This window comes from Drosophila miranda, chromosome 4 (genome assembly GCF_003369915.1).
Source record: "Drosophila miranda strain MSH22 chromosome 4, D.miranda_PacBio2.1, whole genome shotgun sequence".
In the NCBI taxonomy this organism is placed as follows: domain Eukaryota; kingdom Metazoa; phylum Arthropoda; class Insecta; order Diptera; family Drosophilidae; genus Drosophila; species Drosophila miranda.
In genome coordinates this window covers 31747881-31760490 of record NC_046677.1, presented here as the reverse complement: position 1 = coordinate 31760490, position 12610 = coordinate 31747881, and the positions used below count along the sequence as shown (strand labels likewise).

At 46.4% G+C, this 12610-nt stretch overlaps 2 protein-coding genes across 6 annotated transcripts in view; one reads left to right on the top strand and one right to left on the bottom strand.

The window, feature by feature from the left end:
* Positions 1–12610, top strand: part of LOC108162618 (dynein-1-beta heavy chain, flagellar inner arm I1 complex) — a 128480-nt gene that overhangs the window by 77611 nt on the left and 38259 nt on the right. For both annotated transcript variants that reach the window (XM_033393903.1, XM_017297438.2), the window contains exon 6: positions 11614–11659. The gene's annotated coding sequence lies outside the window, so the exon portion shown is untranslated. The remainder of the gene's footprint in view (positions 1–11613; positions 11660–12610) is intronic.
* LOC108162619 overlaps positions 1–12610 on the bottom strand; it is a 70158-nt gene that overhangs the window by 36404 nt on the left and 21144 nt on the right. For 2 of the 4 annotated variants that reach the window (XM_017297442.2, XM_017297443.2), the window contains exon 1: positions 2972–4466. The exons of the other annotated variants lie outside the window; for them this stretch is intronic. In XM_017297442.2, the coding sequence (XP_017152931.1) occupies positions 2972–3847 (876 nt within the window). In that variant the 5' untranslated portion in view covers positions 3848–4466. Of the gene's footprint in view, positions 1–2971; positions 4467–12610 lie in introns of those variants that run through there. 4 annotated transcript variants of the gene reach the window in all.

Below are 12610 nucleotides of genomic sequence, written 5' to 3'. Positions count from 1 at the left end.
GGTGGAGGGTGGGGATGGGTGAAAATATCATAAATTGCGTAAAAATAAAAACCGGGAGGGAGGGAGGGAAAATATCCCACACCCAAGCGGCGGTGGCGGCGGCAGGCCATGGAAATTATGAAAAATGCCGAGTAAAGTGGCCGAAACCGAAAAATCATCATCATTAAAAATTAGCTGCACTAATTTGTGTGAAAATTGGGTCACGTCTGGGGTCTGGGCTCTGGGGTCTGGGGTGGAGGGAACATTTTCCACAGGGGCATGGAGCGGGGGCGTGGTCGGGAGGCAGGGATACAAGATTGAGTTGATTGGGGCCTGCATTTGGCAAACAAGAGGCGTAGTCGATCGGCGGGGGGCATGCGGTGGTGGGGTGCGATGGGGAGGCGTGTGGCAAGTCAATGATGCCACAAACGTTTAATTGTTTTAATGCTTTGAATTAATTGAATGTGCAAGAGGCTGCCGTACTCCGCATCGCCCTCCCCGCTTCCCCCTTGGAGCTGCAGCTGCGTTTGTGTACTCGCGCCAAAATGTTTGAAGTGGCACCCATAGGAGGTGGTGGGGGTGACGGTGTCAGAGAACGAGCGGCAGGGGGGGAGGGGGCCTGTGCCTCAAGTGAGGCAGAACGAAACTCAAGCTAATAGACTGATTGCAAAAGCTGGAGCCACCGCCAGCTCCACGCACAGGAAAAGTGGGGAAAATTGTGGAGAAGGGAGAGGGGGAAAGCGGTGCACAGAGGGAAGTGAAAGTGTTGGGAATCGATTTGAAAAGCAAATAAAATTGACTGGCGGTTGCTTTGCCCAGAGGCGCCAAAATAATCGAGGGAGGAAGACTGTGTGTGGGTGTGGGTGGAAGGAGGGGAGGGGGGAGGGCAGTGTGGCATGGGAATAGCATGCTTCAGAGAGGAGTGGAGTGCATCCACAAAGTGCATTCAAACAAATCGAAAGTGTTAATAATTAGGCGAGAATTCGATTTACTCCACAAAACAGAAATAAAAAGATAAAAGAGGGCACACTGCTTCTCGGATAATTAGAGGGATATTTGCTTATGCCACAGATATAGTTAGCAGATCATTAAAAGAATAGACTACAAAAAGTGAGGAGTGGAAGGAACCCATCATGAGGAATTGGAATAGAATAAGGAATGCACTTAGAAAGAATCTAAGTAAATTATATATGAGAGGAATTCACTAAAATGAAACATAGATTCTCCTCAGAAGTTAATCCCCCTCATATTTCTTTGCTTCCATTATTTTCTTTCCATAAACTGTTCTCCCTAAGAACTAGAATAATTACCCTAATTATTTCTCTTTATAAATCTTACTAAAATCTCTGGAAAGCAATCCATTACAACCAGCCCATCGAGCTCTAATTATGGTATTAGGGCTGTGGTTTATGCACATGATGGATACTCATTGAAAAGACTGTAATTTAGGGAAGTACCCAAGAGATTACTCGGGCACAAATCATACACAGTATTAAGTGCGATTTCGGAAAAACTTATAGTTGAATAATGGAAGATCTCCAACATACGAACATATCTGGATTATAGGAAAAGTTTTGCAATTGATTAAATGATGAAAACTTCTAAGCAAAAGTTTCCTATCGGTTTTGTGATCGTTTCTCTACTTTAACAGAAGGCAGAATAGATATATAGGGACGCAGAGCTCATAAATCCACCAAAATCTAATAATAATAGCGATACAAGTAATAGCTGTCCAATAGATTGCCAATTAGTGTATCTAGCAATTCCAACAAATGCCTGTCAATAAATTCATCAAGTGTTCAGATCTTCTAGAAGTTTTCCAATCAATCTTAATATATTCCAAGACCACACACGAGTTCGCTCAACGTTGGAGCAGAGCAAACATGTCTCGTACCCCCAATTCTTGGCATTGAATCGGCCAAGGAATTCCAACTGAAAGATCGTTTCGACACCTATGCGATGAGTAATCCTCAGAGGCGGAGGGACTGTTGCCAACTGCGGAGCACTTCAATCGAATCGAATCGAATTGAATCGAATCAATTGGGCATTTCGCAATAAATACGCATCTAATTGGTAAACGCTTTGCATGGCAGTCGCTCGTAGCCCGTGCGATCGCATAAATCTCAATTGAATCTGAACAATTACGAGTGCGAGCACGAGTGCGAGTACCCACAGCAATTAATGATAAAAACAGAATACAAAACAAACAAAAAGCCGGGCCTAATCTAGTCAAAGAGATCTCCTTTACACAGGGAACGTGCCGAACGGGCAGTCACAATTAATGCTCTCACAAATTAATTTGTATGCCAAGTGGGGGAATTCTGCTGGCAGACAGACGCAAAAAACACAAATGAAATGGAAATGGGGATTCGGGGTGGGGGCGGGGCAATGAGTGTTCCCTAATTGAATCAAATATATAAAAACCCAACTGTTGGCAAAATCTCGACGAGCCAGAATGGTGATAAATAAACAATTATTGGAACAAAGAAGACACCAGGGAGAGTTCTGGAAAGCAATGGATTGGTCGCCCACACGTTTAGATATAGATTGATGATTGACGAACATTGGAGACTATTCTGGATCATTTGTGATCATGCAAATGAATCATGACCGGGATTACACGAATATTGGTTCAAGAAAACCCCTTGACGAGGATTGGTTTAGCGAAATCGAAATCAGGAAACAATTATATTTATAGGAAATTATATGGGGATTCTTGTAGGCAAGTGACGTTCGTGGCACTGTGGAACTCCTTCGAAAGATGATGAAGTGGAGACCTTACCAATAACTCATTATGAATCATAAGTTAAAAGAACCTCTTGCTTCTTTTAATAAACGGAATCGCTGAATTGTGGCACTGATTCCACTTCCACTTATCTAAGAAAATTGCCAAGAATCTTTCAATTACAACTGCCAGCCTCTGGCAAACGGCTTCCTGCCCCGACGTATTCCCCGGGGGACATTCAATCGAATCCCCAATCGCTGTACTCACATCATTATCCTCCGATTTGGCCTCATTGAATCCCGTCAGGAGATGTCGCTGCTGTTGTCGCTGGCCGAGAATCTCCTTCAGATGCCTCAGCTTTTGGCGGTGATGGGCAATTTGCTTCTGTTGCCACTGCGGGGAAGTGGGGCCCCCTTCTGGGGCTACTCTGCCCTGCTGGCTGGGATCATCGTTGTCGTTGTGGTTGTCGTTGTCGTTGTCGCCGTCCCATTGGCTGTGGTGCAGTTTGCGTTTAACCAAAATGTGCTCATTGGAAGTGGAAGGCGGCAGTGCTGGGGTATCTTTAATGGGAATGGGTTTCTTCGGCTGCTTTTCCAGATACATCTGCCAGGGGGAATCTGTGGTGGCTCTCTCCAGCCTCGCCAGCTCTAGCTCCATCTCCCTGGCCGTCTCCATCTGCTGGAGCTTCATCTCCCTGACTGCCGCTGATTCTGTCCTTGGATTCCACTGAGATTTATGCTGATGATGACGCACCGGCCGGCCCAGTCCTCGTTCCAGTCCCAGTGGCTGCTCCCACGCCCGTTGCTGGTGCCGCAAATGATGCTGCTCGTGTCGGAGTCGGAGTCGTAGATTCTCTTCTCGATTCTGGTCCGACTCTCCTTCCCCTGCTCCTCTGTAACTCTGCAGCAGCAGCATCTTCTGCATCTTGGTTGAACTTTTATCACGTTCCTTTCTCAAGTCATCAGCGGCGGCAGGTTCGTGTGGCAGCAACACCTTCTGCAGGCCATCATCATCATCAGCATCCTCTGGTGCTGGTGCTGGTTCTGGCCCATTATTCAGCTGGTCATTAGCGCTGGCTCCCAGCCATAGGCCAGACAAACAGATCAGGGCCAGGGGACAGAGCAGCAACACGTTCCGCAGCATTTTGTCTTTTCGTAAAATTAATTGTTTTTCTTTGTAGTTTTTACTTTTCTTTTTTTCTTGTAATTTTTCAATTAACAAATCTTGAAATAAGCCACAGATTTTGTTTCGACAATAATTCTTTCACACATTTTAGCGCCATAAATCATAAAGCATAAAAGATTTGGAAATTCTTGTGTCACTCACGAATTCTGTGAATGAATGCTGCTAATGAATCATTTGAGTTTAATTGGATTCCACACACTTGCACACTTTTCTGTGATGCCAAAAGATACACAGACGCACAGATGCAGATACGCAGAGGAAATCGGCTAGACAAACAATTGATTGCCAAATGCCAAGAGTTGTGGCTGTCTATCCGTCTTTTGGGCTCTAGAACATGTTCAAAAACTGTTTGGTTTTTACACAATTTTTGCTGGCAGTCCGGAACACGCGCTGCTCTTGGCCATTTCACAATCCACAGATACAGATACAAAATTACGTACGCAACATGCACGCACTCGCACTGGCACTCGCGTTCGTAGAGCACACACAGATACAGATACAGACGCACACACACAAACGCGCTCAAGAGGGGGACAGCGGACATACAGCTCGAGATAACGGCACCGAATGACGGCCGGCAACACTCGTAATGTGTCTGGCCGCTTGGCAGCAGCATTTGTTGCCCCGACTTACACTGGCAACATTTCCCCTTCGGATGTTGAGTGGATGCCAAGTGCGTGTGTGTGGATGGTAAACAGAAAACAGCTGACAACATAAACAAAAGACGCCGCTAAGCGTGGGAGAGAGAGGGAGAGATACGGTGGGGAGTCAATAATAATACTGAGAGAGCGAGAGCGCATGGCTTTGCGCACGTGTGAGTGGAGCAGCAGCTGGCAACAAGCTGCAGTTGGTGCATGTTGCTGGCCCGGCAGCATGTTGCCGAGCGACAGTAGGGGAAGTATTTTGTGCGAAAGTATTTCAAAACTTGAATCTAAACAGCTTAAATCCCAAATTGAGAGTATCACAATCCTGAAGATACAATGTGTGCCACGCTTTTGGCTGCATCGAATGCACTACAACTCCAGTGGAGTCATTGGCCGCGATTCCATGGCGTTACGAATTGCATTTTGATTGTTTGTTCAACATTTATATTGCTCTGATCTAGTTTTCTATGCTTACGCATTGGGAATACTGGAATCTACAGAAGGAAAGCACACACGCAGCGGGAAAGCCTTATTCTTATGGGTAATGGCTTTATTTTTGGGATTTTCTTCGGCTAATAGAGGTAAACATTTCCATTGAACCAGAACGTAAAACTGATTCGTCAAAGTTTGGCGGCTCCACGAGTCTCTCCAGATTGGATCTGCTAACAGCTCGTAATTGTCGAAACTTCTGCCTAGTCTCCTCCGTCTACTAATTGGGGTAACAGAATGCTCTTCATTCACCCCACATTGGCCCTACCAACCCTTCAGTGGACCAGTGTTGACCAACGCTCAGGTATTTCTTTTTATGTGGGCTCCCAAGCAGCAGGGTCGCATTCCCGTATCAGTTTTGCACTCGCACCTGCCGCTTTGGCAGATGCCTTGGATTAGCACTCGGTCACGTTGTTGCACCTATTGTTTGCGCCTGCTGTCCTGTTGCCCCGTTGCCCTGCTGCCACTCCTCTCCTGCCTCCGCTCTGGCCTTTGTCTCTGCCTCATCGTGCTGTCCCAGGCTGGTGGTGTCAACAAGTTGGGCTGCAGTGTGATTGATTGACTCCAGAGCACTCGAGCTGTAGCCCTGGCACACGCATCAGAATCTGCCGCATTCGTGCACCTGTCTCCCATGTGGCTTGCCCCAAAAGATGATGACTCTGGCGCTGACGCTGAAGACGATGATGATGATGAGGTGTTGCCCACTTGCACTTAATTGCATGTTTGGTCGAGCGAATCAACGCCCCGGCCAGTGCCAGTGCCACTGCCAGGGCCTCGACAGACCGCCAAAGTCAAAGCCGAAAAACGCCCCTGGAATGTGCCTCCAATGTGCCTCCAATCTGCTCTCCCCCCCCCCCCCCCACCACACCCTGCTTCTTTGAGAGGCGGCGCCCCTGCTGTGTGCGACGATGGCGGCGACCAGCGTGGAAATTTATGTGGCCAGTGTTGGCCATGGCCAACAGAGAGCGGCAGGAGGGTGGTGAACGGGCGCTCCTGCTGTTGCTGTTGCTGCATAATTGATAAATGTTTACAAATTATTATGTTGCACATACAGCAGTGGCAACAACAACAGGAACCATCGAGGCCACCCAGGCGAGGAGGCCAGGCCGCCTTTGGGGCAATCTGTAGAAGAAGAGCTTTGCCTCATGTGGCGGCTGGGGCTGGGGCTGGGGCTTTTCCAGGGACCCGGCCCCAACCCGGTGAAAGCAGGCGCAGAATTTGTTTTACTATATTTTTGCTGTTGTGTTTTCCGTTTTGTTGTTGTTGGGCGAGCCCTGCAACGTTGCCGTTTTTCTCACGTCGAGGCGCCGCCAACTGCATTTTCATTTAATTTTTCTTGTTTTTGTTGGCGCTAATTAAAATGAATCAGGTTCAGGAAAACACAGAAGAACAGAGACAGAGGGAGAGGGAGAGATAGAGAGAGAGGGGCAGCGGTATGGGGGGCTGTTTTCCATTAGCTGCGCGGATCCTATTGTGTAATGGATCTGGCTCTATTTTTAGGCCCCGCCACTGAAATTGCTGGCAAAACCATTTCCCATTGAGGCTTTTGATGAGCATAGCGAAACATCCTACTTTTGTGCTTGTTTTTTGTACCCTTGGAAGTGGCTTTAATGATTTGTTGGAGATGTTTGCAACGCACAGAACGCCAGAGCCTTGGAGGCATAAAGTATCTGTGGTATCCGCACTCTTGAATCTATGTTTCTCCCTCGTCTAGTCTTTGGAGGAGCGCCTACAAGATCTAAATCCCTTTAGCGGGGTATCTTCCAGTCGTACCATCACTTGGTGCGGCTCTGCCACATTGCCCTTGGCATTAGCTTTTGTTTCTGCCTCTGTTGCCAATGCCTCGTTTTTACAATTCACATTTACCGCATTCAATTTGCCTAAGTTGCCATTCAATCGAGGAGGCATCGGTGGCATCCGCGGCATCGGTGGCATCGGTGGCATCCGAGGCAGCAGCTGCCGAAACGCAAACGAATTCAATACAAAATGCAAATGAGACACAGAACGAGACCAAATGCAAAGCGGAATGGGAAATGGTAGGAAAATGAGACGCCATCGAAATCATAAAAATCAAATTTGAAATTGATAGATGGAAAGCGGGAAAGAAAGGGAACAGTAGAGGGATATCATTTAAGGGGCAAAAACTGGATCAGCAGAATCGATGCGGATTCTGAATCCGAATCGGGAGCAGACCGAAGGCAACCCCTAATTATGACGAACCCCTTGCGACGTGTGTGGTTCGTCCTCTGACAGCCACTTCCTGCTAATTATTCAAAATAGTTTTTGGCTTCCAGCAGCGACAGAAGCGACAGCAGCGACAGCAGCGAGGACAACAATGCTGATCTATGACAGTGTTTTGTGCCCCCCCGCCCCGGAAAACACTCTTTTGAAAGCCCTAAACCGCTTAGCCCGACAATGACGAGGGGAAAAGCAAATTGACTCAAGATAAAACTGCCAAGGCACAAGGCCCATCGCCCATTGCCCGGGGCCCAAGGCCAAACCATAACCATAGCCAGAAAAAAGGGTGCCCAACCCCAGTTAAAGAGCAACGCAATTTCCGGTTGCCCCCGCCTGGGGCAGCCAGGGTTACCAGATGAAGCGAGACAGATAGCTAGACAGGGACAGCCACAAGAGTCGAAAGAGTCGAAAGAGCCCAGTGCCAGTCCCAGTCCCAGTGCCAGTCAGCATTCAAATATTTGTCATCATCAAACGACATTCGTTTGTCGTTGGTTTCGTTTTGAAGGCCAGAGAAAAGTTTGTGTAGTCAAAGGTCAGTGCATGACGTACAGTATTCGTGTGTGTACAGTGCGTTTCAGCAGTGTAGTGAGTGTTAAACACTGTTCGTTCCAGGAGGGGATTCTAGAAGTGTGTTTGCTCGAATTTGAGTAGCTTTCGTTCCCCTCTTGAGCCCCACTGTGCGGGTAAACGAGTGAGAAGCTTGTCAGGGGGCCCCCGATTCAGGGTGGGGTCTGTGACATATGGTTTAAGATCGTTTCAAAAGATTGCCACACATCCATCATCCCAGTATCCCAGTATCCCAGTGGCAGCAACAACGAGACTCAATCGATTGTCAGCGAGAGGGAAAATTTGCATTCGTCTTACAGATGGAATGCCACGCCTCCGAGCAGGCAGAAGAAGGCGACGAAAGAACTCCAGATATGGAAAGGTGAAAGGTACAAGAAGATGGAGACCGCGATGGAGGCATTTTCATGGCTCCATTTTAACGAGTTGCCAAGTTCCCAGGAAGCTGCCACAGTTTTTCAATGGAAATGGAAATGCAGCGCAGGGCAGGGGGAAAATGTAAATGGCTGGCAAGAAAATACAATAAAAGCAAACTCGAGTCGAAAATCCAGCTGAAAATGCAGTTTGGGAGAATGCATCTGGAGATTCCCGAATTCCGAGAGACCCAATGACATGGTTTGCATTCCCCGAGCACAGGCAGCAGGAAAGATTTAAGGAGAAGGTGGCATGGAATGGAATCTAATGGAACCATGTGATGGGAAGAGACGGGGGAGATGGGGACTATTAAAGCGGCATTTGCAGTGTGTTGAAAGGCGTTGAAGCTGCAATTAGTTGAAGGAGGTGGAGGTGGAGGTGGAGCAGGAGGAGGAGGAGCGGAGGAGGAGTGTTGTTGCCACTGCAGCAGGTTGCGTGTAGAGCATTAAAATAGAAGTGCGGAGAGAGGGACAGAGACAGAGATGCAGAGGGGGGTCTTTTTATGCTGTCTTCGAGGTAATTGAAACAGAAGATGTCGGGAAAACACGTAGGGGGAAGTCTTTACGACGTGGCTATAAGAAGTTACCATTGAAATTTCCTTACAAATGAGATGGGGAATGATGCAAGAATCATGTACCATTCAGGTTGCCCAAGAACTCTGTGGGAACTCTCTAGAGAGTCTTGTGCGAAATCAGTTCCATTCATAATCACTCGGGATTCGCGTACCTTCCATGAGGGTGAAAAGAGGGAAACTTTCGAAGGACTTGCTTGGGACTCTATTCAGTTAAATTTCCCTTTTCCACCTACAGAGAAGGCAACGATATAATGAAGCTGATTATAAATATGATACTACAAGGCTTTTCGCATTACTGTAACGAAAGTATTCTTTAAGAGATGTAAGACTTTAAATTAACCCTATACAATCCAATTATCATCTGCCTTTTCCTGTTTAACTTCCCATATTCCCAAGCAAACTTCAAATACTGTAAGTCCCAATAATCAGAAACAAAGACTCAATTGAGCCATCAGTAAACTTAATTCCATTGAAAGCCCACATGCAAACAGGGCATCATTTCCCTGAGTTTTCCTTCCCCAACAGTCTCTTGTAACGTACTTCGCACCAAACAGAACAGAGCAGAACAGAACCCATCTTGCCCCAGCATTCTCCTCTAAATTATAAGCCATTGTATCCTCAATATTGCCCCCTCTATTTCCCACCAACTAAGCTAACAATGTTCTCTCTCTCTCTCTCTCTGCTATACGATACGATGCGATGCCATGCGATGCGATGCGATGGGATGCCTTCTCTATAAACATAATAATCTGCAGCTCAATTGATATGCGTTTGTGTATCGGAGGAGCAGAAGGAGAAGCAGCAGCAGGCCCGACTCTGTGTATTGGCCATAAACAATTTGAGCCAATTCCAGTTAATGGCAACGGTCCGGTACAACAACCGAACTAACGATGCCAACGTGCGCCTGTCGGAATACCCGTATCCTCCGCATTTTTTTCTATAATCGTCCAGTTCGAGACGTGCCAAAGCATTGGGAATACGGAATCGAAATGCCTTTAGTTCTACGAGCAGCCCTCCCTAATTAAGTGCAGCAAATGGCGGTGGACAGGATTAGAAGGATGGAGTGACGGATGGAGTGGCGGAGTGAAGGGTGCCCGCACGAGCCCTGAGCAAAGAGCAAAGAGCCCAGAGACTGATCTCAGTATCCTCCTCGGACATTGTTTAACTAATTGGATTAAAGTTGATGCCTGACCTGAACAGAACAGAGCCGAACAGCACCGAACATCACCGAATCGAACCGCACTGACTGACGGACAATGGACCACTCAGGGAGCGGTTCTGCGGCAGGTAGGATCTATGCATATCTGCGTTTATGGAAGGGCTGTACGAGCAGGATACCAAACAACAGATTCTTAAACAGAAACAGAAACAGAAACTCGTTCTCGATCTGGTTCTGGCTCCGTATTTTGTATCTCGAGAGCGCAATCAATGTAAACAGCCAAACAGCCCCAACAACAATGGCATTTCGAGCAAGTCATTTTGGTTTTTATTGGTGTTGCACCTTTTGGTTTCCATTTGTATCGTACTCGTACTTTTACGATGATTTCGATTCGGCGATAGCACACAAAACGTCGGAGGTGGTTCTCCTCTCCTCTCCTCTCCTCCCCTCTCCTCTTCATCTCTCCTCTTCTCTCTTTTTTTGTTCGAGTTCGAGTGCATTTAAAATGAAATTAAACGAAAATTATTTCCACTTTGATTTCGTTTTGTTAACGAAAGAATGGAAATTCTAAAGCATTCTATCGGATAAGTTTTGCTTGAGTTCGAAATTGAAAATGACCATAGAATGATGTTTAATTGGATTGAGTGGGATTCCAAAAACAAACCGTTTAGGGGTAAGCGAGGGAGGGGTGTAATCTATAAAGTATACGGATATTCTCAATGGAAACTATATTGGACTATCATTCCAACCAAAAATGCATAGAAAGAAGAGGAAACTCTTCGATATCTATGATTAATGCCTAGCAGATCTGATCTTCTGAGGTATATTTTAATACACAGTCGAAAACCTACTGAAACGTCAGCCCACAACGCTTTAGTTCTTTAAAAAAAAGCCTGGAAACTTGGGCGAAAAAATTATACATACATTTATATATATATTTTTTGGCAAGCGAAATTTTATTATTATTTTTTTGTTGATGCGGAACTCGTGGCAGACGCAGCATCCGTCAGGGGCAGCAGCTGCAGCAGTGGCAGAAATTTTTAAGATCCTTGGGACGTGGACGTGGAAGAGGACGACGACGACGGCGACGGCGACGGCGACGACGACTCCTTTCAATTTCGGGTTTGCCGCGGCATTTTGCTCAACTTAATTGTGTGAAAAGTTTTCTTACGCTCGACGTGAACAAACATGACTGGCAGCAAAGTGTTTTCTTATATTTTCTCCATGGGGGAGAAAGTATTTGACAGCCCCAAGCAACGAAAAGTAAAAATTATTTAATGTGATGAAAGTTAAGACATTCTGCCAAAGAGAGAACAATAAAAACTAAGTTTGGAGAACCAAGGAAGTGCGGGAGGGAAAGGTGCTAGGAAAATATATATTTTCACAACTTCTGGCAGAAGTGTAACCAAAAAACTTCAATTGCCACTAGATTATAATGAATAAACTAGGTATACAAAATGTACAGCCCTTTCACCTCTTTAGAAATTTAAGTTGAAGACCCCCCAAGGTCAAGAGTGTTTTGAAGATCCCTTGAGTACTGCTAAGCAAATATTCCTACTATTCTACTGAACATTAAGATACATTTCATACAAAGAATTTTGTTTAAATTTACTAAATCTAAATTTAAACACATTTATTCCAGCACTTTCCAAATGGAAGGAAAAGCGACAAGGCGACTCATTCGGAAAGTAAGTAAACTTTTGACAATGGAAATTTTCTTAAGCACAGAACGGGGTAAGAGTCCTGCGAGGGGTGGGGCTTCCTCAATGGCTTGACGTGAGGCGTTGGACATGTCAGGGGGCTGGCTGCCTTGGGGCTGGACTCGTGGTATTTGCTTTAGATGGGGATGAGGGCCTCACTGGGCGGGCGTCTATCCATCAGGCGACAACACTTAGCCAGAAAATGAGACATTTATGATGACGACAACAGTATTTTGCGCTCTCCTTTTCCACGATGGGGATGCTGATGAAAACTTGCACTGCAGTCACATGCAGAAAACTGCACTCTGAAGAGGTAAACACATAGATACACACCACACACACACACACACACGCACACATGTGATTGTGTGTGCTCTGCTGCGTGGAAGGAATTGTTCTTGAACAGGACTCAATGATAGGGGGTGGAGAAGGGGGAGAAGAGCACCAACAATGCCAAGAAGTGGATGAACGAGAGCGGAGAACACGTGTGCGAGAGAGATAGCAGCATAGCTGGAGGGGAAGAAGCAGAATTGTTGGCTGCATTTTAGACAAGTAGTGCGAAAAAAAGATGAAAGAAAGAAGGAAAAAGTGTGGCAGAGAAGGAGAGTGGATGAGCGAGTGTGTTCAAGTGTTGCTCAGTGGAGAAAAAACGATAGAAAACATGGGAGACAACCGCTGATAGCCGGAGTTTAGATACCCTGTAGGTTAGGAATCCAAGAGAGAGCACACTTCCGTATCCCACATGATTTACAGCTACAGATCGAAAGCTAATACAGACATACGTAGAGAAGTCCATCAGTCTGATGGATACAAATTCCTGCTCCATGGTAGGATGCTCTCCCCTCACTAGAAGCTCCAGGCAACTGCAGGAGTACCCTCCTGCAGTAAGGGCATCACGATATGAGTGGAGCGAAGGAGAAACCATCACTGGAGTGCCAA